The sequence below is a fragment of the Aspergillus puulaauensis genome, chromosome 2 (genome assembly GCF_016861865.1).
Source record: "Aspergillus puulaauensis MK2 DNA, chromosome 2, nearly complete sequence".
NCBI lineage: Eukaryota > Fungi > Ascomycota > Eurotiomycetes > Eurotiales > Aspergillaceae > Aspergillus > Aspergillus puulaauensis.
In genome coordinates, this window is record NC_054858.1 from 4080871 (window position 1) to 4104108 (window position 23238).

Below are 23238 nucleotides of genomic sequence, written 5' to 3' on the forward strand. Positions count from 1 at the left end.
CTCAAATAGCATGAACTCGGAAACGAAAGGATAGGGGCGCGGTTACCTGTTCTAGATGTAGAACATCGTATCCTTAACATTTGGATGGATCAAAACTTCTGAACTCTCAACCGTGACGCCGGGGTCTTCGCTGCCGACGACACTGCCGCTGGGGGTTTCTGGTTCAAACGCACGACTTAGGTAGCACCGGGCACGGGTGCAGACTAGATCGGCGTAATAGGCTGGCGGACAGATGCTGACGGCCTTGGTTGCTCTACCGAATAGATAGCACATGTGGTGGGTCATTGCCTCGAGGATGTCAGCTGTGTTTTGCGCGGGAAGGGTTGGCTTCAGGTTGAGGAAGATTTCGTCCCAGACGGTGTAATAGTGTGCTGGGCGCGCAGTTCCCTTGAGTGCGGTATGAGCCTGGAGGAAGAAGTCCCAGTTGCGAGCTTCTGTGACACCGCGATCGACGACTGTGCCGTGGATGGGGTTGTTGGAACGGTCAGCGTCCTCCTGGCGGGTCGGATAGAAGCGGGTATGGTGACGCTTGCCGACAATTATTATTGAGAATCGAGGCAGACCTTTTGCTGTTAAATCGGCCGGGTAAACTGCCCTGCAGGCGGATTTAAGGAGGGGCAGTTCCTTGCTTGTAACAAGGTCGTACTGACCCTCTGAGACACCATCGCGGTAGACGATAATGTTCTCCGGGTATGCTTTTTTGTGGCTATTGGCCCAGCGGCGGAGATGTTCCTTGAGCATAGAGTCGAGAGCGTCGACCATCTCGTTGCGAGCTTCATTCTGGATGCGGATTTCTGCTGGCCATTGTCCGAGAGAGGAGTCGACAGAGGCAACCATGGCTGCGACACTGGGCGCACCTTTGGCGGAGCCGGGGGACGGGTGAGTGACATCAATACCGAGGAGCATTGTCTTGCCTTCACCAATTATTCCCAACTGGTTCGGTTTGACAACTTGGTTCACACCACCGAGTTTGAGATTAAATTTCAAGCCGACATTTGCGAAGTATTGCTCGCTGCATCCTTTGAAACGGTCGGCGAGAACATTGACATTGCGCACTCCATGACGGATATCACAGGCTTGTTTAACACAGTTGTATATTTCGGTGTCATTAAATGGGAGAATTGTCAATATCAACTTCGGTTGACGTTTGTTCATCAGGTCACCAATCGCATTGTTGATGTCCCTCTCATAGGTTTCGCGCTTGAGTGTAACCTCGGTGCCTGGCAGTGGAGGGTTTGCACCGACTCCAACTTCTTTAAGCTTTGCTGTGAACCTGTCAAGACACCTGTTCAGCTCTCCCTGATCCGCAAAGTTTGGCCTATGTCCCTGTGTGATATTGACCCAAGTCCAGTTAAGGAGGTTAGAGGTGGTCGAGAATTTGATCGACTTCATATTCCAACTGCCACCAATGGTATTAATCCGCTTGTCCTTTGATGACTTGGAATCCCTGTAATGCACACTGGGTGGCGGGAGAACGCGTCCTGGGACCGTGATTAGACTGGGGTTGGTTTGTATACCAAATCCTGCCTGCTCACGTAAAAGGCATTAGCAATGTATCCTGCGTTTGGGTGGGCGAGAAATGCACGTACCAGAGTGGCGTTGACCGGCTCTCCAAGTCCCAGTGTTTCCAGCCCTTTTGTAACAATCGACGAAGCATTTTGTGCTGGGGATCGAACCGCAAACTTCAACATCTCCCTTGTCTGGTTGGGTGAAAGCTTTGCCGTTGCTGGTTGGCCAGCCTCGACTTCGCAGACCTCTACTGGAAGGTATAATGGCTTCGCTATGGATCCCACATTCACAACTGGCATATTATGGTCTACTTGGATATTGTAATCTTCAGTGGCAGTGGTTAGATCTGTTTTCGAGATGGGAAACGCTTCATATAGGGTGCTTACTTTTCTGAAAGAAGTCTGCAACAGTGATGTACAACCCTGATGGTTCGGGGCCAGCCGGCTTCTTGCCCTTCTTACTCTTAGAGCTGGTTTGCTGACTCGATTGACCTGGAGCATCCAAAAAGAACTGGACGTCTTTCGGACCTGCACCAAGCCTTTTGACCCTTGGCGGGTTCGGAAGTGCGAGTCCATCCTGGGGAGTTGCCAAATTGATAATGTTTTTCATCCTTGGAATAACTATTCCTTTTTTGTTTCTTCTCTCGATGTGGGTTACGCGGACTCTGAGATGGTAGAGAAACTTTTTCAAGCTGTAGGTGTCCTTCTTGCCTTCGAGTTGGAACTGGCGGATAACATGGCTTAGGGGCCCATCTTCGTAGCAAGCGACGTACTTGACCTGAACATTTACTAGTATACGTGCCGTCGCAGCACGAACGCTCACAAAATAACCCCGAAGAGCTTCGAGCCCGGCACCCAAATTGAAGTTCTCCGCCGCGCCATCCTGGATTGCGTAGTGCTTGTTGGCACCATGGGAAGCAATGGACGTAGAGGACTTGGGGTAATGGCCGGCCGCGATATTCAGTGCCTGCAGGATGCCGGCCTTTTCTTCGAACATCTGAGCTGCATTGGAGGAAGTCAGGTAGTCGAGAAGTGCTGTAGGTTCAACCTGACCGGTGAAATTGAGGGTAACACGATATTTTTCTACCTTCTTCGGCGGCTCATCCTCATGCTCGCCCCGGTAGATGATATCGAACGTAACTGGGTCTTGTTGTTGATTCAAGATCTCCAGATATGAAATCATAGTTGACCTATAGTCGGTTACAATACTGGAGCGGACCTGCGGAAAGTGCTCCTCAAGCAACAGACAGATAATCCGTTTTGCTTTTTTAGCCCCGGGGTCGCGGGCTGATCCAGCATCGATATTGATACTGTAACGGTACAGGCTTTTGCCAACAGACTTTAGTTCGAAGTAGTTGGCAAAGAGCTGGACTTCTCGTCCATGCGTACCATAACCGGGACGCTCGGGATATCCAATCGATGATTTCCTCTTTGTGAGGGCTGCTGCCAGGGCATCTTCTGTCTGTGTGATCTTGCTGCTCGGTGATGGGACGCCTCCGGCAGGGCTGGCGATCATAGAAGCGTGCGTGAGTTAGTTAACCCGAACCACTGAATAACCTGAGGGAAATCGCATACGTGAAGCTAGGGGGACCTTGATCGAAGTGTCCACCTCCTCGACCACCACCACGGCCACCGCGACCACCGCGACCTCTGAAGCCGCCTCTGCCAGAGTCGCCTGGCGCCGGACGATATGGTAGATCGTGGGAAGAGCCACGACCTCGGCCACGGCCACCTCCACGGTCTGCGCCACGATCAGAGCCTCCGCGTCCTCTCCCACCGCGGCCTCTGTTTTCACTTGGTCCTTTACCACGGTCGTTACCTTTTCCGCGGCGGCCGCCCCGCTGGGGTGGGCCTCCGCCGCTCGACATGATAGTGTTTGGGTGTTAGGGCGAGAAGAGAGTGGTTCGCTGTTTCCCTGACCGAATAGTAATAAATTTAGACACAAGTAGAGTGAAAATGAACCCTAAACATTGGAGAAGATGAGGTTAGAGATTATTGTGGGGGAAAGAGAAGCTTGCATGGAGATGGTTTGCTAAGGGAAGGGGATCTTAAATGTCCTACGGTATAGCTCGACCCCCACCACAAAGCTGGAGCTTTCTTTAATGGGGAAAATATACGCTTGCGCAAGGCTGTCTGCATGGTTTCTTTTGGCAAACACTGAGACTTACGGATTAGAACAATTGGTCCTATCGCCTTCCTGGAGCATGGGGTTTGACCGATCAGTCAAAACTGTAGGCTAAGAGTGTTTGACAAGGTACCCGCTAGGAAGCGAAGATGCACGAAAAGACGGTGATTAATTGGATAAGAAACTGAGATGCAGTGGGCGTGTGTTGGAAAAGCCCAAGGCTGACGTTTGCTCCCAACAATTGGGTGGAACAGAGAGGAATGACGAAGCAAGGCTGTTTGTCTCCGGCGAGTTGTTGTGCTTTGATCGGTGGACCTCATTTCTGAGCCTTGGAAAACGCTTCAACACCTCGCCAATCAATCGATTACTGGAGAAAGAGGGTTCTTCTGACTCCTGGCCATCTTGGGTCATTGAAACGCAATGTTTCTCAATGATTTTACCGTCGCAACACAGATAGGTGAAATGACCCCTTTTGCGTAGACTCACTATCTAATGCTGGGTGGTGTATCGATAAAAGGCACTAGGGAGGTTAACGTAGTTCGATGCGGTCGGTAAATTCGGAGAAGGTGATGAAGTAAAAGAAGCTTATTATTTAGGTAGCCTCAAATGTTAGTTTGCTTTCTATAGAGTACAATTATTTAATAAGCTTCCACTGACGGACATTGCAGTCTTGACTCCAATTCTCAAATCAGAATGTAAGCATGAACAACGCTTCAATGCCAGGCCTATTTCAGGACGGCTAAGACGCTTCAATATTATTGTATTCGTGACTGTCCCCCGCAGAGCTAAAAGTGAACTTTGTCTTTCCATGTGTTCCCTGGAAATCGCGAGTACGTATGATCCAGCGTGGTCCACCTCCCCATGCGGCACAGTGGACCATGGATCTCCATTCACCATCCACCCGCCATCTGACTGCCGAGTCTGGGTGACGGACTCGTGGGACAAGGTGGACATTTGATGACGCTGATACAGGTGGAAGGCTTCGATGAAGGAATCCATTATGTGTAGTGATTGTCAAAGTCGGACCAACAACTTTCCACTGCCTGTTCTGATTGGAAAGACATATGGATGTGACTCAGTGATCGAGCAAAGCCACAGCCTAGCACGAACCCTGCAATCAACTAACAAATGAGAAACGCGGTTTCGACCGGGTTTGTGCGAGGAGTCTCGTAAAAAGGAGAAAATGGCTTTTTCAGCCCCCCAAGCAGAAGTCTGGGTCCTTCTGGGGGCTGAAAGATTGTGTTAGCCTGGCTATGAAAACGGGACGGGCGTGCGATGGGACGCTTGTCGAAAGTTGACATTGGCTGACGAAGCTGAATCCTGAACATGAGGTATCCATCATTTTGGGTACGTCTTCCACGACTAAAGAAACTCAAAAGCATATTATTTCCAGTTTCACTTTGTCCAGCTCGCCTCCAGCCCTCCACAGAGTCCAGATGGCAAGACTTGACCGCCTTTGGTGGTGTATGGCGATAACGGAGATAACAGTGACAGTCGTCCTCCATCACTAAGCAGAACCAACTAAGGAAGTCTCAGGGCTCCTCCCGTTTGCGGCCTCTCTTCTTCCTTCCTTCCACCTGGAAGAGTGCTCCTCGCCTGGTACCTAGCGACTGAGAATAACGCTTATCCTCCCAAGTGGCTTGCCTGTGGTTGAGAATTACGGCTGGCTCTGTCTTGCTCACCATTGCCGGCGATCTATCTTGGCACCGTCGAGCTTGTTCGCGAAACATTCCTACGTTTATCGTCGCACTCTCGAGTCTCGCATCTCTTACAGCGGCGTTGCGGGGGTAGTTGAATCCCCCATTTAACAGATTTCGACTTCGTCCGCTGCTTCACCTCCCGCGGTTGCGATTTTACTCATAGGTAGAACCGCATTACGGTCACCCCGCGATCCGCTTTCTCTGCCCACCAATATCAGTTGCATCTCGATCTCGGCCAACCCGACAGCCAGAGCGGTCAAAAGAATCGCAGTTTCAATCGTACGGCGAAGGAAAAAGAAACCAACCTCTCCGACTGTTAATCTCAACGGTTTTGGCGGCAGGCGCAATTAGGAAATAGTTGTACCCGTCACTCGTCAAGATCTAGGGCATTGTACTTTTGTTCCTGATTCCACAACAAGTCTCAGAGCTTCCGGGCTAGACAGGAAAATATTCACACAAAGTCGGTAGTGGTTTAATTGGCCACAGAGGTCTTGTATGGTTTTGCGGCTAGCCATACACTACTTGTGACCGCGTTATAATAATTATTCTACCTTTAGACCATCGCCCCATACACCTCAATTCTCGACTCACTGTTCGATACACCCGCCTTTTAAACCGCTAAAATGAGTCCAACTCCACCGTCTACAACCTCCTCAAGTAATGGACCCTCCCCGGAAGGACAGTATAGGGTTGTCCGGAAACGAAACAGAGTACCTCTCTCATGTGGTCCATGTCGCCATCGAAAGTATGTCGACTGTTTCCCTTCATGCATACCCGTGAATGCTCTAACCAGCAGTTAGGTTAAAATGCAACCGCGCGCATCCCTGCGAGAATTGTGTCAAACGTGGGGATGCTCATTCCTGCTCCTATGCTCAGACAAATTCTCGAAAGAAGAATACTGCGAACCAGACTGCTTCGAGCTCCCCAGATGACATGCAAAATAGAATTGATCGACTAGAGGGCCTAGTATTATCGTTGATGACCAATGGGTCGCAATCTGAAGGCCCTACAGCTGCTATGGCAGCAATATCAGGGACAGGCAGTAACGCAGGGTCCGGTCAGCATGTCCATGACTTGGAAATCGATGATGATGTTCCTATCCAGGAGGAAAGCGATACCGAGCAGGTGACCAAGTCATTTGGCATTATGAAAGTGGACAACAACAACAAGTCGTACTATATTAGCGATGCACACTGGGCATCTGTTCTTAGTGAGGTAAGTGATCATCTCGAACCCCCATATCTTCGTATTCTCACCTGTTTCTAGATATCGGAAGTCAAGAATTATTTCACCACACACAAAAAGCAATATGAAGAGCATGCCGAGAAGCTTAAGGCAACCCAGCTTCCAACTGACGTTCCTGGGTCTACTTTGCTATTCGGGGCCATGAAAGTAACTAGCAGAGCCGAAATCATGTCTTCATTTCCGTCCAAATACACGTCAGATATGCTCATAGCGCGATATTTCAACTGCTACGACCCCGCAACGCGTATGTGTCTCGTTAATCCTTTTCAATTTTGCCTTGGGGATTAGATGCTAATACGTGTTCCAGATTTCCTCCATGGTCCTACTTTCCAGGCGCAAGTAAGCAGGTCCCCGTCATGTGAGAATATGGAAGTAGATTGATTAACACTTGTTTAGTACAATAAGCATTGGGAGGACCCTTCCCAAACTTGTGTCGCCTGGATCGGAATGCTCTTTGCAATGATGCGGCTCTCTATGTTGTCGTATTATCGCGAGGGTGATGAACCCCCCGAGTTTAGGGGCAAATCACTGGACATGGCCGGCACCTTCCGAAATCTCGTCGCCATGTGTCTCACATTGGCTGACTATACTAAACCGTACCCGAACCTGATAGAGTGCCTAGCCTTTCATCTTCATGGCGATTATTGCCAAACAAAGGAAGCAGATGTTTCGGTTTGGGTTCTAAGCGGTGTTATCGTGCGACTGGCTATGAGAATGGGATACCACCGGGATTCGAAAGCGTTTCCGAATATTACACCATTCCAGGGTGAGATGCGCCGCAGGGTTTGGTCGTTTGTTCGACAAGCCGACATACTATTTTCCTGCCAAGTTGGGTTGCCTAGTATGGTTCGAATGGCAGACAGTGATACCGAGCTTCCACGCAACTTGTATGACGACGACTTCGACGAAGACTGCAAAGAACTTCCCCCATCACGACCTCCCAGTGAACCTACACCGATATCCTACCTTATCACGAAGTCGCGGTTAGCGAATGTCTTGGGCCAGGCTATTGAACAGACCTCTTCTGTCCAGAACGCGTCTTACGATAAAGTAATGGAAATGGATTCAGAACTTCGTCGGGCACGGGATATGGTACCCGAGCATCTTCTTGTGCGCCCCATCGATGAGTCTCCGCTAGATTCTCTCGTGCTCATTTTATCTCGCTTTTCGGTGAGTCCCTTGGCATCTTCGTTTCTTTCTTTATTCTCATGGTTTTATAGGTAATGTGTGTTTATCATCGCGCGCAATGTATGCTTCATCGAAAATATCTTCTTAGGGCTCGGGAAAATCCTCGGTTCACACACTCCCGAAGAACTTGCGTTGATTCGGCCATGGAGCTTTTACGGTTCCAGTCAATGATCCATGTGGAAACACGCCCGACGGGCCGATTACGAAGTCGACAGAATCGAGTAACATCACTCAGCTCTAGTGACTTCTTACAAGCTGCAACCATTTTGTGTCTTGATCTCTATCATGGATACCGTCTACCAGACACTTCGAGGGCTTCGTCTGATACTTATGCTTGGGGCAGAGAACGACGGGAAGAGATTCTTGTAGCTGTACAGCGAAGTAAAGATATCTGGGACGAACTGCGTGATGAGACAATGGAGGCATGGAAAGCCAGTGGTGTCCTCGGAGTGATGCTTAGTGGGCTTCAGCGGGGCCCTGAAGCAACTCCTCTAACTCCAGCGTTTGAGCCGCAAGACGAGAAACAAAGCGCCGCCATGACCCTGGGATTGCTTAGCAGTGGAATGACACCTATTGGCCAAGGGCCACAGTTCAATGACGTGCCGTTGAAGGGCCCAGAAACTCCGTTGCCAGCACTCGGTGGGTTTGGTGCAGAGGCAGCTCCGGGTGCTTCGTCTCTTTTTAATATGTTTGGCCAAATGCCTGATATGCAGGTCAATTTGGATTGGGTTCGTTTCTTTACCTTCTAAGTTGATTTTGACAAAAACTAATACGATCTAGGATGCTTGGGATAACTACATCCAAGGCGGGACACTTGACCCGTCGGCCTCATATTGGTCCCCCATGGATTTCCAACAACAGAATCCTGGACCCTTATCCCCGCCACAGCTAGCAGCGGTGCAAAATAGCCCTGCGGATAGACTCCGCACTCTACCCCGGACGAACAACATGTTCCTTAACAACGGGTACGACAACGATGGCCCCACTTAAAAACAGGGATAAATTGTGGATTAAACTCGGAATTATGGCTATCAGGTTTCATTTTTGTCACCTTTTGTCCATTGAAGTAAAAAACGAGTTTACCGGTGTTTTGAATGGGTTAGTGGGATTGTGACTGCGCTTCAGTGCGTTTTTTTTTTCTTGATGCACAACATATCCGGTGTTGACATTTGATTGTTTTAAAATTTTAAACCCTAATATCCCTGTCGTTGGTCGGTTTTCATCCTTACTTGTTCGAGGGTTGCTGGGGTCCGCCAGACCTTATACGAATACGCTTTCTATCTCTACTCTTCGTGTGTATATGATGATGATTATGATGTGTCTATGAAAATCTGGTGGGCGCAGGTTTGGCATCGGTTGGCGAGTGATAATCTCCACTTGTACATTTATAACTCAACTATATATTTTTTATATATTTTTTGTGCATGTATGTACGTAGTATTTTAATTATGGAGTGGAGTAACTAGCCTAACCCAAGCCCCAACTCTGTACCTTATCGTTATCAGCACGTGACTGGCATTGGCCAGCAGCTTTTTACATTTCATTGCCCGTACGTTTAAAAAGCCTAATTCATTGATGCCTTGATAAAGCCGAAGCTAGATATGTGCGTTTTCACTTTTAAATGACTACTTCATCAGCGCTCTACTAACTATATACTCGCCAGGTATTCCCTCCGCCGCGCTGCCTGTCGCCTGCTGGCTTCACCATCTCCGATACCTGCTCGATCAAGGCTGACTGCGACACCGAACGCCCACAACCTTGCGATTCGCTGTCGAAAATCTTCACAAACCAGATGGATTGGAGATGGGGTTAGCGGCCACCTGGACTCGAAAGATACAGCCACGGCGCAGTCGCCGACGGTTACCGCGACAGCGACCAATATAACCTCGACCGACACAAACGATGTTCTGGCTGCCCCAGATGATATTGCGGTAAATGAGGCCGAAAAAGAAGAAAGGAGAATTGAACCAGAAGATGGATTGAATACCGTGACGACAGCGACTACGAGAAACGCCCCGGCGTCTTTCGCGAATGAATCTGAGGCCGGGAATACGCAAGGACCATTTGACGTTTCGCAGATCAGAGAGGCGGCCATGCTAGAAGACGAGGCCGCTCAAAGAACGATGACAAAAGAAGAGAGGATAGAATTAATGAGACAATCTCGAAACGAGCCGAAGGAAACAATATTCATCGGCAACCTGTTTTATGACGTGACAGCAGAGGATCTCAAGGAGCAGATGTCGAAGTATGGAGTTGTGGAAGGAGTGAACATTATTTACGATAGCCGCGGAATTAGCAAAGGGTATGTGACGCACTGATTCGTGGAGTTTTCTTGTCTTATGGGATCATTGTGACTAACGCAGGAATCTTGCGGGATTGTTACAGATATGGCTACGTTCAATTCGATAATACAGATTCGGCAGACCGAGCAATTCAAGCGATGCATATGCGAGTATTCGAAGGGCGCCGGGTGACTCTTTACTTTGCACAAACGAACATGAGGACGGCGGTCAAGGCTTTCGCACCCACAAATACGCTCTATATCGGCAACATGCCCTTCGAAATGACGGACCGTGATCTCAATGAACTCTTCAAGGATCTGGCCAACGTATTTGACGTCCGCGTGACTGTAGACCGCCAGACCGGTCAATTTCGTGGATATGTCCATGCAGAGTTCACAGACGTTGAAAGCGCGGCCATCGGACTCGAACAACTTTCTAGACAGACGCTTTATGGCCGCAAACTCAAGGTCTATTACAGCAACAATGTTCGGAAAGCCCAACGCGGCTTCTTCCCTGTCGGTGCTTGATCTTGGCGGACTTGGAGTTGGGGCGGATTATATACTCTTCTGGTGACACAATGTATTTCTAGCGCATTTAAACTGTACTATATACTGTATATCACATAGATACCAAACTGGTGAATACTTTCCTCTTTGCCATCGGCCCATCAGTATATTCCACGTGACCCGCGGGGACCTCGGCAAGTTTTCCGTCGGCTCTAGGCGGCGCCGAGACCCCACGTTTCTAAGCATCTGGAGTGTAGACATGCTCCAACTTCGCCTCGGACAAACTTCAACCTATTTTTATTCGACACCCCGTATATACCCCTGACGAACATCTATCTTTGTATACCTTTTTATTTCAACTTTCCCGTGACATTTCGTCGCGGTTTCTCACAAAATGTCGTTCCTTGGTGGCGCAGAGTGTTCCACCGCGGGAAACCCATTGACTCAGTTCACGAAGCATGTCCAAGATGACAAGTCCCTACAGAGAGACCGAATGGTTGGGCGTAACCCCGGCATGCAGGAGGGTATGCGCTCACAGGGTATGATGGGTGGTCCTGACCAGGTAAATGCCGCTTCCCCTCTCTCAGTGCCCCTCAATTTCGACCCGGGACAGCTGCTTAATAATGCGTTATACAGATGATGGACGAGTTTGCTCAGCAATCCGCTCAATTCCCCGGCGGGCCACAGCAGCATATGAGGATGGAGATGGAGCAAGTGAGGCACCAATTAGAGCAGATGCACACGACACCCCGAACAGGCTCGCCAGGGTGGGCTGCGGAGTTTGATCCTGGTGAGCAGGCCCGCATGGAGGCGGCTTTTGCCGGGCCCAAGGGCCCGATGATGAACAATGGGTCGGGATTTACGCCGGCTGAATTCGCCCGGTTCCAGCAGCAGAATACTATGGGCGTTCCACAATCAGCGAGTCCAGCCACCGCCGGCCAGTCGTCGATGATGAGTGGCGGTTACCAGCGGCCTATGGGGAGTATGGGCTACATGGGCTATGGCGGCGGGATGGGGATGATGCAGCCTGGTTATGGCCCCATGGGTATGCAACAACAGCACCAGCAGCCGGCTGAGGCTGCTACACAAGATAAGGGGAAGGGACGGATGATCGAGCTCGACGACGAGAACTGGGAGGCTCAGTTTCAGCAGATAGAGACGGCAGATCAGGGGCAGGTGGACGATGAGGCTAACGCGGCCATAGAGTCGGAATTGAACGATCTTGACAGGTCAGTCCCCATCACCAGTACCGACAGTGATCAAGATCACGGTCTTTTTGAGAGTGTATGGGAGAGAGTACAAGCTGAGACGACAATAAATAGGAAATTGGCGGAGGGCGAGGCTGATTTCAATATTAACGATAATTTACACATGGGCGATATGGGCGAGTGGGACGGGTTTGATAACCTCAATACTCGGTTCCGGGAACCTCGATTGGGCGACTACTCATTCGAGCAAGAGAACGTCTTCCGCGACGTAGCCAATCCGTTCGAAGAGGGCATGAAGATTATGCAAGAGGGTGGCAATCTTTCTCTAGCAGCTTTGGCATTTGAGGCCGCGGTGCAGAAAGACCCTCAGCATGTGAAAGCCTGGACTATGCTGGGAACTGCCCAGGCCCAGAACGAGAAGGAACTCCCCGCTATTCGGGCCTTGGAGCAGGCTCTCAAGGCCGATCCGAACAATCTAGATGCCCTGATGGGCCTCGCTGTCTCATACACAAACGAAGGTTACGACTCCACAGCTTATCGCACACTTGAGCGATGGCTCTCCGTCAAGTATCCTCAGATTATCAACCCCGATAATCTATCTTCCGACGCCGACCTAGGTTTCACTGACCGCCAGATTCTCCACGAGCGTGTCACGGACTTTTTCATCCAGGCAGCCCAATTATCGCCATCGGGGGCCCAAATGGACCCTGATGTACAAGTTGGCCTTGGAGTTCTTTTCTACTGCGCAGAAGAATACGAAAAAGCTGTCGACTGCTTCACAACGGCACTAGCAAGCACAGAGTCCGGAACAACGAACCAGAGGGAGCAGCTCCACCTCCTCTGGAACCGTCTCGGAGCCACCCTGGCTAACTCTGGCCGATCAGAGGAGGCCATTGAGGCCTACGAACAGGCACTGACCATCAACCCGAACTTCGTTCGAGCACGGTACAACTTGGGTGTGTCATGCATTAACATCGGCTGTTACCCTGAAGCTGCACAACATCTGCTGGGTGCCTTGTCAATGCATCGCGTAGTCGAAGAAGAAGGAAAAGAGCGCGCTCGGGAGATTGTGGGCGGCAACGATGGTAGCATTAACGAGGCCGAACTCAACCGCATGATTACCGCGAACCAGAGCACCAACCTCTACGACACCTTGCGGCGCGTTTTCAGTCAAATGGGCCGACGGGATTTGGCAGACACGGTCGAGGCCGGAATGGATGTCAATGTTTTCCGAAGGGAGTTTGAATTCTAAGTATGAGACGATGAGGTCGGGGACTATGTGATGTAAATACTAGCAACAGAGCCAACTAGAGGCCTAGAATATCAACGCTTGTCATGCTGTAGTAATGAAGCTTGTCGTGAATTCGTGATGACCTCATTTAACCTCGGGAGTTGTTCATCCCGCACTTTCTCCGCTTTGACGGTTTCTCCACCTCACCATCCCCGACCACCATGCTACCATGTGGCCCTCTCCATGTTGTCTTCATGTTGTGCTCTATTTCACAAACCGTCTTGATATAGCACCAAAATGGCCGTGAAAACAGGCGCGCAACTCATCGCACGCTCCCTACGTGACCTTGGGGTCACCGTTATCTTCGGTATTGTCGGCATCCCTGTGGTCGAGATCGCAGAGGAGGCAATCAACCTAGGCATTCGATTCGTCGCTTTTCGCAATGAACAAGCCTGCAGCTATGCAGCTAGTGTCTATGGATATATGACAGGACGACCTGGAGTCTGTCTTGTCGTTGGGGGACCTGGAGTCCTCCATGCATTGGCCGGGGTATGGTTGCCTAATCGCGGACACGGAGACGAACAAGGCTAACGATTACGATGTCAAACAGATTGGAAACTCCTCTGCGAACAACTTCCCACTCCTCGTGCTTGCTGGATCCGCCGAGACCACAGCCGTCACCAAGGGCGCCTTTCAGGAAATGGACGCTATCTCGCTTTTGACGCCTCACACGAAGTTCGCCGTGCGTGCCTCGTCATTCGACTTCATCCCTGGGGCTGTTAAAAATGCCTACCGGACATGCTGGTATGGTCGACCTGGACCAACTTTCATCGACCTACCTGCCGATATAATTCAGGGGAAGCTGTCGCCGGAGTTTTCGCCGCCGCAACCCGAGAACTTGCTTGTCTCTTCACCACCCAAGGCGGGTGGGGATCCAACATTGATATTGAAGGCTACGCAACTATTGAGGTCTGCTAGCGCGCCACTTATAATTATCGGCAAGGGCGCTGCATATGCGCGCGCGGAGTCGGGGATTCGCAAACTAGTCGACCAGACACAGGTCCCATTCCTACCTACTCCTATGGGCAAAGGTGTAGTACCGGACTCGCACCCACTGAATGCGTCCAGCGCTCGGAGCGCTGCACTAAAGAACGCAGATGTAGTCCTGCTTTTAGGCGCCCGATTAAATTGGATTCTACACTACGGCGAGGCACCCAAATGGTCTCCGAAGGCGAAGATAATCCAGGTAGATATCTGCGCCGAGGAGATCGGGAGAAACGCGGGGACACCCGAACTCGGAATTCTCGGGGATATAAGCTTGGTTGTAGACCAACTCACGTCATCGCTCGCAAACTGGAGATACTCGCCCTCCAGCAAATTCCCGTCGCAGCTTGCCGACTCAGCTAAGAAGAACGAAAACAAGGCTCAAAATGCCGCTCTGAAACAGACACCGGCCGGTACACCCTTAACCTACCAACGAGCCTATCACATCATCAAAACGGCCCTTAATTCTTTGGCTCCGAGTGAGGAAGGGGGTATCGTATATGTTTCCGAGGGCGCCAACACAATGGACATCTCTCGCTCCATTTTCCCCTTATATCACCCGCGGCAGCGTCTTGATGCCGGCACATATGCCACCATGGGTGTGGGCATGGGGTATATCGTCGCAGCTCACGAAGCCTTCAATGCTTCCCCTGAAAGTAGCACGTCCAGGCCCAAGAAAATCGTCGCCTTCGAAGGCGACAGCGCCTTTGGCTTTAGCGCCATGGAGATTGAAACCCTAGCTCGGTACCGCATACCGGCGTTGATCTTCGTGGTCAACAATTCGGGTATCTACCACGGCGATAGCACGTCCGAGAATGCCTGGAAAACACTCCAGGACCAGACAGTGTCGAATGATACCAAATTTGACGCGGAGCCAAAGGGCTTGCGCTCGACCAGTCTTCTCTATGAAACGAGGTATGAGATGCTGGCTACGATGTGCGGTGGAAAGGGCCACTTTGTGCGGACTGAGGATGAGCTTGAAAAGGCGACGAGGGAGGGGTTCTTGAGTGATACTGTCACTGTGGTGAATGTGATTGTTGAGCCTGGAATTGGGAAGGAGATTGGGTTTGCGTGGCAGAACCAGAAGCCTACGGAGGAGGACAAGGCAAAGCTGTAGCCTTCGTCGTTCTTCAGGTTGTCGTAAATATAGGCCTGGAACTGTTGACTACCGGTATTATAAGTGCATGTATATTCCGCATATGGCAGTGCAATCAATTGAATATCTACTACGCAGTAACAAGAAGCACAGAATTAACGACCAAAAAGGCCATCTATAACTTTCGCAACCGAAATGGCCCTTTCCTCCCCAAACCTCCCGCCAACAATTTGAACCGTCACTGGCATACCCTTGACCAAATCCAAGTCGTCTAAACAAGCAAGTGCAAACGAGTTAGCCTCTATGCAACAAAGAACACCAAGAAACGAGAAGGAAAAGAAGCATACACTGCTCGTAATTAAATCGATCAGACTCGTTCCTCGGAACATGAGCTGCCCACTCCTTATCATTCTCGGGGGTATCAAGCTCTTCATCTGCAGTAATAACGGGGACAGTAACGGCGGCGTAGTTCAGCAGATTGTATAAAGCAGTATAGCCTAGCCACTGAAAGCTCTTGACCCAAGTCTTGGGCTTGTATCCTACCCAGGGTGTCACAGGAAGGAGTAGTGCATCGATGCCACTGGAGACCCATTGCTTGAGGTAGGTTTCTTGGAAGGTCCATTTTGCTTCTTCGGTCTAGTACCGGGCTCCATTAGTACGGTGAATTGAATAGAAAGTGAAGAGTATGTTATGGGCTTGTAGGTACCTTTTCCTTTTCTGTGGTTGAGAGCTCGTCTGCTGGGGTTCCGACAGCCATTCCTTGGATAAGAGGTTCGTCGACGAGGGCGCAAAGTTGGCGGCAGTGGTGGCCACCATCCGAAAGGATGGATTTCGTCCATAGGCCTGTGCCTTCTACGTGAAGAGAAGCATCCCATTCCATTACTAGGATTTATTAGCCATTTGAAGGCCTAAAATGTCAGTAATGAGAGTTATATAGGTAGATACAGTACCTTCGTGACCCGCATCTTTCAGCTTCTGTGCTGTCTCGCGCATTGCTCGCATAACAGGTGGCTGTGGTCGGACAATTCCGTCGTCGTAGATAATACCTAGTTTCAGCTTTTTTGTCGGCAGCGCTGCCATGTCCTTCCGCCAGGGAATTGGGATGCAGCCTGGGTCGAGGTCCCAGGGATTTGAGTCCAGCAGGCTCTGCATGAAATACTCTACTGTCGAAAGGCTTCTAGCCATAGGCCCTGCCACCGGAGGAACAAGATAGTGCTGGTGCATGCTAGAGAAAACGGTCATTACCTGAGTTCGTAAAATGATGACGGGAGGGACATACAATGAGCAGTTCCAGGGAACTCGTCCTGTTGTTGGGCAAATCGAATACAGTCCCTGGAGATTAGAGGGCACACGAATCGAGCCTCCTATATCCGTTCCAATTCCCAAGGCGCTCCCACCAGCACCGACCAGAGCACCTTCACCCCCGGAGCTACCGCCAGAGATGAGTTTTCTGTTGAAGGCGTTGACGGACTGGCCGAAGACGTGGTTATACGAGTCAGACATCTGCCCTCATGGCTTAGCGTGGGAGTTCCTTCAACCGTCTTCTTCGACAAGATATTTACCATCAGCGACTGGGGCACATTCGTCTTCACATACAGAACCGCTCCCATGGACTCTAACAGTTGAACAACAGAGTCGGACCTGGCCGCCGGTTTATTAGCGAGTCCAACCCAGCCTGTACCCCGAAATTTAGCACATTCGAGCACTATCAGCTTCTGCGAAAGTCTCGTCCAGACTGAAATAAAGAATCTAAAATGTGGAAAGCATACCAACAGTAGTATCCAACCCCTCAACATCAAACCGATCCTTCACAGAAACCGGTAGCCCATGCAACGGTCCCGACATACGACCCGTCCGCTCAAGCTCATCGTCCAAAGACTTCGCTCTCTCGAGTCCTTGATCAAAAAAGATCTCCGTCAAGCAGCCCGTCATTTGCTGCGCTATGGCGGCGCGCTTACAGAATGCTGTTGTTAGCTGCACGGAGCTTACCTCGCGCGAGGCGAGAAGGCGCAGTAGCTCCGTGATATCATTGATATCTGTCCATTCAAGCTCTTTGGTCGACAGAATTCCGCAGTTGCGTATTACATCGAGAGTAGCTGCATCAGAGACGATGATGGACTCAGGGAGGCGCCAGGAAGGAGGGATGGATAGGGCTTGGGTGAGGCGTTTTTGATCAACGATGGGTTTCCAGTGCGGCTCAGTCATTTTGATGTTCGTCTATCTTTCAAAGTCCCAAAAAGCTGTTTGCCCGTTCTGGGAGTGCTAGACTATGAAGAGGTGGAGATCGAAGAGTAAACTTGGGTGGGAAGGTTTGTCTGCGGAGAAAGAGGGGTCGAGCCTGCATCAACCGTGGTTATCGGAGGGAAACCAGCAATGCTTTATCATTGAATTCCAATGCCGACTGCCTATAATTACATATATTCGCCATATACAGATGTGTACGCCCTCTAGACCGTCATCAACATGCTGGCGTTCTTATACCATGTTAGAAGCGGGTTCTCGCCGCTCCTAGTTTCTGTATCTTCAACATACGCCCAGCGTCGGACAAAATCTTCGTGGCTTGCTACTTGCGTCAGCTTCCCAGTGACAGCTCGGTAGATGTCCTCAACGACATTGAAATCCGTGGGGAAAAAGATGTCAAAATAGCCCTGATGAACCTGTTATATGTCAGCTGTGTTAACTACTAAGCAGATGCTGGGCTGGCTTACAAAAGGAGTAGAGACCGGCACAGTTCTCCTCTTGTAACGTGTTTGTACCACCGGCGCATTAATCCCCGGCACGGCATCCGGAAGGGTGCTGAAGTCGCTAGCTAACAGTCGGTGGCCCGGGAAGTAGTTATCAAGTATATCGAAGAACTGCATTAGTCGCGTTGGAATGTACTCAGTAGTGGTGGAAGGTTTCTGAAAGGGCAATGCTCCACGGACTTGGCGCATGAGTCGCGGGCCCAGCGGATGGGAGAATTCGCGCCGAGCTGCGGCCTGACGGACACGCAGGAACCGGGAAGCCACAGGGTCCAGCATGGGGGTGTAATATTCGTGAAATTCGCCGTCCGCATCAATCAACACCCCACCCTGCTGGGGTAACTCTGTCTTGGTATCGTAGCGGATAGCGTCATGAGCGAAATTATCGAACACCTCGAGCGCAAGGAAGAAGCATGGCGAGTGCACGTAGGTGTCCCACTCGAAGATGGACTTGTTGATAATCTCAACATGATCCAAGTGGCCTGCAGCATAGAGTGAATCTGTCAAGTTTTTCATCTGAAGTCCAGCCAAAGCGGGGGAGATTTCAATTATTCGGAATTTGGTTCGTTGATAGACTTCGTAGTCTGTATCGCGGATAAAGTCGAGGATGTTAATCATCAACGTTCCGTTTCCAGCGCCCATTTCGTAGATGGTCAGATCATGATAGGGGTACAGCGTCAGCTTATAATTCGACACCAAATAGCGGGCAATGGTTTCGCCGTAGTAAGGCCGAAACAATTCAGTCGGTGTGTGCCAGAGCTGGCGGGCCTCATCTGGCTGCTTTTTGTCTAGGAAATCTTCGAATGCCGAATAACGGTCGCCCAACATCCGGTGGAAAGCCGGTCCATCTTCGATGTGGTTGAAATCAAATGGCTCCCCGGTGCTAAAGATGGTCGCGTGCTTGGAAAAGTAGCCATAATGGGGATTGTACAAACTGTCTAATGGCAAAAACAAGAAGTACAGTCAGAAAATAGGTATAGTGTGCGCAATAAATACAGAACTTACCGTCAATGAATTCTCTTGTCAACATTTGTACCTGTCGAGGTCGATCCCGGCGATGGCGCAACTCTTTCGCAGTCACCAACGGGTATGTTTTCAACTCCTCGTCAATATTCTTTGGGTAATCCCCGCGTTTCGTCCAGTTCAAGCCATCGTCCGCGCTCTTGCGCTTAGCCACCGCGCGACGCGTGATAAACGTTCGATATTGTGGATGAGAGCGGGATAGACGAAATATGTGCGACGGAGGTGAAGGACGGAGGGATTGGCATGCTGGATGACGGAATAGCTGTCGAAACAGGTGGCTAATAATCGGAGAGTCCATCTCGGACAATCCAGGTGGGAAAAGATTAAGGGTGAAAGGAAGAAGGTTGTCAAAGGAAGCTGAAGGGGAACAGCGACGAACGAGCGGACTCTTGATGGAGGATGCGGGCGGAGGTTCTCAGGCGGGTCCGAGCTTTTTCTCCGTCCAGCATACCGTAGCTCGAGCTTCATCTTCCAAGCATCGCCAATTCACATGCTTCCTATGGAATCCTGTTCAAGCCAACGCATCTACTCATGAAAGACCATTCGCAAATTTACATTGGGTCCGCCTTCGTGGCCGGTGTTGTCCTCTCAATAGCTTTCAAGGACCTGTTCTACCCTGAGATCGAGGAGCGCATTCGAGAATATCGACAGAGTGGTCGATCCCAGCCCGCAAAATCACCACGAGATACTGCCACAGAGTCGGTGGCTGTGCGACATGGTCCTCCTGCCATCGTTGAAGGAATTGAGGGCTGTATAGGGAATACTCCTCTCCTCCGAATCAAGTCCTTGTCTGACGCGACCGGGTGCGAAATTCTAGCAAAAGCTGAAGTACGTCACCGTCTAATTGATATATCTATTCCTAGGTGTCTGCTTTAAATACCTATCTAACTGTAATCTAGTTTTTAAATGGAGCTGGCCAGAGCTCAAAAGATCGAGTGGCGCTGAGCATGATCGAAATAGTATGTAATCGCCCCATAACATCTTCACGACAATTTTAACATATGACCTTCTGTAGGCTGAAGAGAGAGGGCTGATGACTCCGCATTCTGGAGACACAGTCTACGAAGGTACATCTGGCTCTACAGGTATTTCCCTGGCCTCGTTGGCTAGAGCGAAGGGTTATCTTGCCCATATGTAAGTGACTCTTCCTGCGCCAACAGAACTCAGTTAACCGCATGCCCAGCTGTATGCCTTCTGACCAGGCAATCGAGAAGTCAAACTTACTCCTGAAACTGGGCGCGATAGTGGACCGTGTGCCCCCAGCCCCCATAGTGGAAAAAGACAACTTCGTCAACCGGGCACGAGCACTTGCCCAAGCCCATACTCTTTCCACGGCACCCGATTCATCAGGCAGTTCTCCTTCACGGCGTGGAAGGGGATACTTTGCAGACCAATTCGAGAATGAGGCAAACTGGAAAGCCCATTTTGCCGGTACCGGTCCCGAAATCTACTCCCAGTGCAATGGATCTTTGGACGCATTTGTCGCTGGTGCCGGAACTGGAGGCACGATCTCCGGTGTGGCACTGTTTCTCAAACCAAAGATCCCTAATTTGACCGTGGTAGTAGCCGACCCCCAGGGAAGTGGATTGTATAATCGAGTCCGTTACGGCGTGATGTTTGACACCAAGGAGAAGGAAGGAACTCGTCGCCGGAGACAGGTGGATACTATCGTGGAAGGCATTGGGATCAACCGCGTGACAGCAAACTTCGAAGCGGGTCGAGAGCTCGTTGATGATGCGGTTAGGGTTACAGATGCACAGGCACTGGCGATGGCTAGGTGGCTTGTCGAGAAGGACGGCATCTTTGCTGGAAGTAGCAGTGCTGTCAATTGTGAGTTTTGAGCCTGGAACTCCACTGTCACATTAACTTACACCCATACCTAGGTTTTGCAGCAGTAAAAACGGCTATGAAACTGGGACCAGGCCACAGAATCGTTACAGTACTGTCTGACTCGGGTTCAAGACATCTTTCGAGGTTCTGGGCTAAAGCTGGGGACGTCGGCGGCGCTGTCGACACTAAGTTGGAGGATGTTCTCAATGCGAAAGATGACCAGTAGCCGCCTGGCTTTGCAATCTTGCATACAACGAACAGAACCGGACGAAATCCACATAGCCTGCTTATGAAACCCAGCTACTCCTGTTTATTCAGTTTATTCAAGCGTTAAGCTAAAGACTGTGACAGGGTACTTGATGCACTATCATAAGACCCTAGTGGTCCGTCTGCACTTGCTTCATTGCTGCGCGGGTTACCCAGAGTAATTGTTACAGTATTGTGTGGCGCTGGAATTCGCACTGCCCTTTGAGACTACGACTGCCAGGCGTGTTGGAGGCCACCCACGCGCAAACTCAGCGCTCTTCACCTCTAGGCTGTGCGTCATCCTGTGAGATGTTGCCACCAGTCCAAAGTTGCAGTAATTTGAACTCGACCTCCGCAAGCAATCGCCCCGGCATTTCAGCACGGATACCAGGCCAAGTAAGATCTGGTTGGTCCCTCAGTCTCTCCAATTTCTCAAGTTCGGCCTTTGACCAAGGTCCCGAAAGTCGAGGGGGATTTGCCCTCCTCTGATTCCAATGAATATGGTGCCATGCTTGGATGTTGGTGAGTTTCTTTTGCGGGAAGTGATTTAGAATCTCCTTCCACTTCATCCCGTGAACTTGTCTCATGCGGATGATCGACTTAGCTTCGTCCGGCCCCAGGGTTGTCCTCGCACGTTTCCCTGTGGGGGTTGATTCGTTGCTTGCGTCTTGTCCTTTTGGTTCGAGTCCCGATGTTGGTGTGCCTATAGGACGAACAATAGGCTCAGTAAGAGTTGTGGCGTTCGAAGCCGATCCAGTAGTGCTGTCATTAGTGACCACGCCCAGCTGATGCTTCAGCTCTAGCATGTCATGTTGGTTATCAGCAGGATCAGAGAGCACGGCCCTCAAATGCGAGATATAATCATCTTCAGAAAATGACTTTTTGCAGTAACTGCACGTATTTTCTCTTCTGCTTGCCGCCGAGAAGGGGCCCTTGCGCTTCTCTCTGATATAGACAGAGCCTTTTGGGGTTGGCGATGGCTCGTAGTCTTCCTGTAATGGATCGTCGGATTCACTTCCATCCGGAGCGTCTGCAAATGACCAGTCGCAGACAATGGGGCTGGAATGGTGCTTTTTCTGTTTCTTCGGACTGTCCTTTTGCTTTCTGCTTTTTACGCCACCGGTATTTCGCCTGGACGTCCAAGGGAGAGCCCAGATAGAGCCCGCTCCGGGTGGGGATTGAGAGCGTACTGTATTATTGTCCAAGGATTTCGGTTTCGATCGACTTAGCAGCATTGGGGTTGTCAACTTCACGTTGATCTCAGGAACACGCCAAATCGGGTCCACAGTCTCATCGAGTCTCTCAGTACGAGAGACCTGAGATTGGTCGGATTCTTCGGGCTGGAGATTTGCTTTTTCCTTGACAGTACCTCCGTTACCAACTTCCCGGATGTGAGGCCCCTGGACGGATAACGCAGTGTCCAACAGGGAATCCACACTCGATCTGTCGTCTTCAGCCTCCGACGGCGTACCATCTCCATTCCTACCCCCATCCCCGTCTATAACTTCCCGCGATCTCCCGGGATCTGGCCGCATATGTGATAGGATGGATACCACTCTGCGACCGGAGTGGTCCGCGTCCCTTTCAGGACCACTCCCCTCACCCTCATGCGTGTTAAGACGAGCTCGCGCGCCCTCCTCTTCTGCCCCATCCAATGGTTCATTCATCGGAGCCTGTGAATCCGGATCCGATAGCCAGTCCCCGATTGCCCCTGCATTGTCCTCCCCATCTAGGGTATGAATGTGCCCATTATTGACCATGATATCTCCTGTCTGTAGATCAATTTCATCACCAACATCTGTGAAGTCCCGACCGTACTTTTCAAAGATACCTTCGAAAATGGACTTTAAGCGCATGTCGTTTCGAGCACGTGCTTCGTGTAAGTCGACGTCGCTGGGCTCATCCTCCTCAGCTGGCGACAGGGAAAGCCGCTTTCTTTTCAGCGGCGACTCCATGGTTCGGGATGATAAGTGAATGCGCGGTTCTGTCTGAGACAGTATGGATATAGCGTGACGAAGGTATGGGTTCGAGACGAAATCACGGCCAAGGTAACGAATAAACGGGAACAAAAAGTCATGTAGCAATACTGCAAAGTACGTTAGAGGGGAGCCAGAGCTAAGATTTCCTCGACGTAGCTTGAATACCTGTTTGCGACGAGCACTGCAGTGACTGCAAGGATGAAGCGGAAAGATAACACCCGCAATTCTAGTTTAACAGACGAGTGAAAAGATAATTAACAATTGGATCTCATTTTTGGAGCTTTCT

General features: G+C 50.5%; 9 protein-coding genes across 9 annotated transcripts; 5 read left to right on the top strand and 4 right to left on the bottom strand.

Moving 5' to 3' along the window:
- Positions 1-51: 51 nt before the first annotated feature.
- On the bottom strand, positions 52-3376 carry APUU_21689A (putative RNA interference and gene silencing protein (Qde2); the record flags this gene model as incomplete). The annotated part of the gene is made up of 4 exons (XM_041700469.1): positions 52-1527; positions 1590-1834; positions 1896-3013; positions 3084-3376. 4 exons carry the CDS (start codon positions 3374-3376, stop codon positions 52-54), a joined length of 3132 nt encoding a protein of 1043 aa, XP_041553451.1.
- A 2580-nt stretch (positions 3377-5956) lies between these two features.
- Positions 5957-8756, top strand: APUU_21690S (Zn(II)2Cys6 transcription factor; the record flags this gene model as incomplete). The annotated part of the gene is made up of 7 exons (XM_041700470.1): positions 5957-6078; positions 6134-6548; positions 6600-6822; positions 6886-6917; positions 6975-7748; positions 7799-8494; positions 8547-8756. The coding sequence occupies 7 exons, from the start codon at positions 5957-5959 to the stop codon at positions 8754-8756; spliced, it is 2472 nt and encodes an 823-aa protein (XP_041553452.1).
- Positions 8757-9367: 611 nt separating this feature from the next.
- APUU_21691S (nucleic acid-binding protein) lies at positions 9368-10575 on the top strand (the record flags this gene model as incomplete). The annotated part of the gene is made up of 3 exons (XM_041700471.1): positions 9368-9369; positions 9430-10068; positions 10152-10575. Coding segments are annotated over 3 exons (1065 nt in total).
- A 373-nt stretch (positions 10576-10948) lies between these two features.
- Positions 10949-13014, top strand: PEX5 (peroxisomal membrane signal receptor PTS1; the record flags this gene model as incomplete). The annotated part of the gene is made up of 3 exons (XM_041700472.1): positions 10949-11116; positions 11191-11783; positions 11877-13014. 3 exons carry the CDS (start codon positions 10949-10951, stop codon positions 13012-13014), a joined length of 1899 nt encoding a protein of 632 aa, XP_041553454.1.
- A 276-nt stretch (positions 13015-13290) lies between these two features.
- Positions 13291-15154, top strand: APUU_21693S (indolepyruvate decarboxylase family protein; the record flags this gene model as incomplete). The annotated part of the gene is made up of 2 exons (XM_041700473.1): positions 13291-13542; positions 13604-15154. The coding sequence occupies 2 exons, from the start codon at positions 13291-13293 to the stop codon at positions 15152-15154; spliced, it is 1803 nt and encodes a 600-aa protein (XP_041553455.1).
- Positions 15155-15288: 134 nt separating this feature from the next.
- APUU_21694A (putative acetamidase) lies at positions 15289-17338 on the bottom strand (the record flags this gene model as incomplete). Its single annotated transcript, XM_041700475.1, has 7 exons — positions 15289-15404; positions 15481-15769; positions 15840-16015; positions 16084-16358; positions 16413-16636; positions 16696-16808; positions 16903-17338. 7 exons carry the CDS (start codon positions 17336-17338, stop codon positions 15289-15291), a joined length of 1629 nt encoding a protein of 542 aa, XP_041553456.1.
- Positions 17339-17580: 242 nt separating this feature from the next.
- On the bottom strand, positions 17581-19195 carry APUU_21695A (class I SAM-dependent methyltransferase; the record flags this gene model as incomplete). The annotated part of the gene is made up of 3 exons (XM_041700476.1): positions 17581-17790; positions 17842-18812; positions 18880-19195. The coding sequence occupies 3 exons, from the start codon at positions 19193-19195 to the stop codon at positions 17581-17583; spliced, it is 1497 nt and encodes a 498-aa protein (XP_041553457.1).
- A 233-nt stretch (positions 19196-19428) lies between these two features.
- On the top strand, positions 19429-20953 carry APUU_21696S (putative cysteine synthase; the record flags this gene model as incomplete). Its single annotated transcript, XM_041700477.1, has 5 exons — positions 19429-19725; positions 19797-19856; positions 19913-20031; positions 20081-20727; positions 20781-20953. The coding sequence occupies 5 exons, from the start codon at positions 19429-19431 to the stop codon at positions 20951-20953; spliced, it is 1296 nt and encodes a 431-aa protein (XP_041553458.1).
- A 289-nt stretch (positions 20954-21242) lies between these two features.
- On the bottom strand, positions 21243-22928 carry APUU_21697A (Myb-like DNA-binding domain protein; the record flags this gene model as incomplete). Its single annotated transcript, XM_041700478.1, has 1 exon — positions 21243-22928. The coding sequence occupies one exon, from the start codon at positions 22926-22928 to the stop codon at positions 21243-21245; it is 1686 nt and encodes a 561-aa protein (XP_041553459.1).
- Between the last annotated feature and the right edge of the window lie 310 nt (positions 22929-23238).